General features: G+C 47.1%; 1 protein-coding gene across 1 annotated transcript; it reads left to right on the forward strand.

Moving 5' to 3' along the window:
• The first annotated feature begins 41 nt into the window (after positions 1-41).
• On the forward strand, positions 42-1,809 carry SSR3 (signal sequence receptor, gamma (translocon-associated protein gamma)). Its single transcript, XM_009995737.1, has 4 exons — positions 42-202; positions 612-710; positions 1,215-1,346; positions 1,743-1,809. Exons 1-4 carry the CDS (start codon positions 42-44, stop codon positions 1,807-1,809), a joined length of 459 nt encoding a protein of 152 aa, XP_009994039.1.

Genomic DNA, 1,809 nt, shown 5'->3' on the forward strand with positions numbered 1-1,809 from the left:
GGAGCCGGGCAGGGATCCCCTGGGCAGCCCTGCCGCTCCATATGTCGTGTTTTCCTTCCTTTTCCCTCTCCCCAGGGCTGTACTGGAGGATCTGGCACATGGATCTCGTCCAGTCCGCGGTCCTGTACAGCGTGATGACCCTGGTCAGCACCTACCTAGTGGCTTTTGCCTACAAGAACGTCAAGTTTGTCCTCAAACACAAGTGAGCTGGGTGGCTGTTTGTTTGCAAGTGGGATCTGTTATTCAATTGTGGAATAAAACACTCGCAGCTTTTTAATTTTTATTAATAAGAACGTCTGAAATGTTGCTGTGAAACCTGTTACACGGGGAAGCATCTCCTCCCTGGGTTCTGTCACTCCTCTTGTAGTGATGAAATAGACTTAGCTGGCAAGATTAGAGCAGGATGAAATAGCAAAACTACCTTGATGTTCCTGTGAGCTGCACTAGACTCATATTTTTAGTAATTTATCTCTTGTTTTCCCTTTGACTTGGGAAAACCATTCAGTGCCTTGGCAAAGTTTTATTCCCCACTGTAAACACAACTTCTTCTAATCCCAGGGTTGGGTTTTTCTTTCCTTTTCCCCCTCTGCCATCCATGGTGTTCCTTCCAGAGTAGCCCAGAAGAGGGAGGATGCTGTTTCCAAGGAGGTGACTCGCAAGCTGTCCGAGGCAGACAACAGGAAGATGTCTCGGAAGGAGAAGGATGAAAGGTAACCCTCTTCTTTCCCTCCCCTCCTGTAATGCTGCCTGGTAACCTCTCAGCCCTGGAGCTCCTGGCCCCTGTCAGTACTTGGATTTCCATTCATACTAATAGCCAGGCTGTGCCTGGTGTGTCAGGAAGCACCTTGGATTAGAGTCCATGCCCATTGTGTACAAGACACAAGGACATGAGCTGTCAACTCTCTGGAGCAGAAAGCCCTGTCTTCTAGTTGCCAAGCTCCCTGGTGGCACCTGACCCATTCAGGCTCAAAATGTTATTTATAAAGGGGTGGGTTTGATGTGCCTGGTGGGAAAACAAGCCTCACTTTAGGGTACAGGTGCACAGTATGTGCAGGGCTCTGTCTGTACTGATGGGTTGTCTGGCTGTTCTGCACTCTCCCTCAGCAGCTGGCTGTAGCAACAGCAGCACCAGGGGGTTTGCTGCAGGGTGTCAGCCCCTGCTGGGTGTGCCAGGGTGTCAGTGTGCCCAAAATAACTGTCCTGCTCATTCCTAGAATTCTGTGGAAGAAAAACGAAGTCGCAGATTATGAAGCAACAACTTTTTCCATCTTCTACAACAATACTCTCTTTCTGGTCTTGGTCATCATTGCTTCATTTTTTGTGCTGAAGAACTTCAACCCCACTGTGTATCCTTTGTCACCACACTTGGAACAGAGTCCTGCTCCTGTTGGTTGTCATTAGTAGCTGTCTTTGTCACCTGGGTTGTGAGATTGCTCTGATATGTGTAGCTTAGAAACACTGATCTTTTTGTTAAGCTGCTGCTGAGGGCTGCATGTGCTAATTAACTGTTTAATTTAATAGAACTGGCTGAACTTCATGGGTGCCTGGCTTGTGAAGTGCATTTCAGCACCCTGCTAAGGCCTCCACTGTAAGCAGCATTTCAGGTTATGATGTTAAAATTTTAAAACTCCTACAGAGGGGGAACCAGTTCAAACCTTGTGTTTCAAAAAACTTCTGCTAAATGTTCTGTGCAAAGGAAGTGGCACCTTCACAAGTACATGTCCTTAACCTTCTCCCTACAGAAACTATATTCTTTCTATAAGTGCTTCATCTGGACTGATTGCTCTGCTATCTACAGGATCCAAGTAA

The sequence above is a fragment of the Chaetura pelagica genome, unplaced genomic scaffold (assembly GCF_000747805.2).
Source record: "Chaetura pelagica isolate M959 unplaced genomic scaffold, ChaPel_1.0 scaffold394, whole genome shotgun sequence".
Taxonomy (NCBI): Eukaryota; Metazoa; Chordata; class Aves; order Apodiformes; family Apodidae; genus Chaetura; species Chaetura pelagica.

Excerpts from the sequence above, each read along its gene's own strand:
- SSR3 (XM_009995737.1), top strand. The coding sequence starts at position 42 with ATGTCGTGTTTTCCTTCCTTTTCCCTCTCCCCAGGGCTGTACTGGAGG. Across the intron at positions 711-1,214 it reads CGGAAGGAGAAGGATGAAAG|AATTCTGTGGAAGAAAAACG; the intron begins GTAACCCTCTTC and ends GCTCATTCCTAG. Across the intron at positions 1,347-1,742 it reads AAGAACTTCAACCCCACTGT|AAACTATATTCTTTCTATAA; the intron begins GTATCCTTTGTC and ends TTCTCCCTACAG.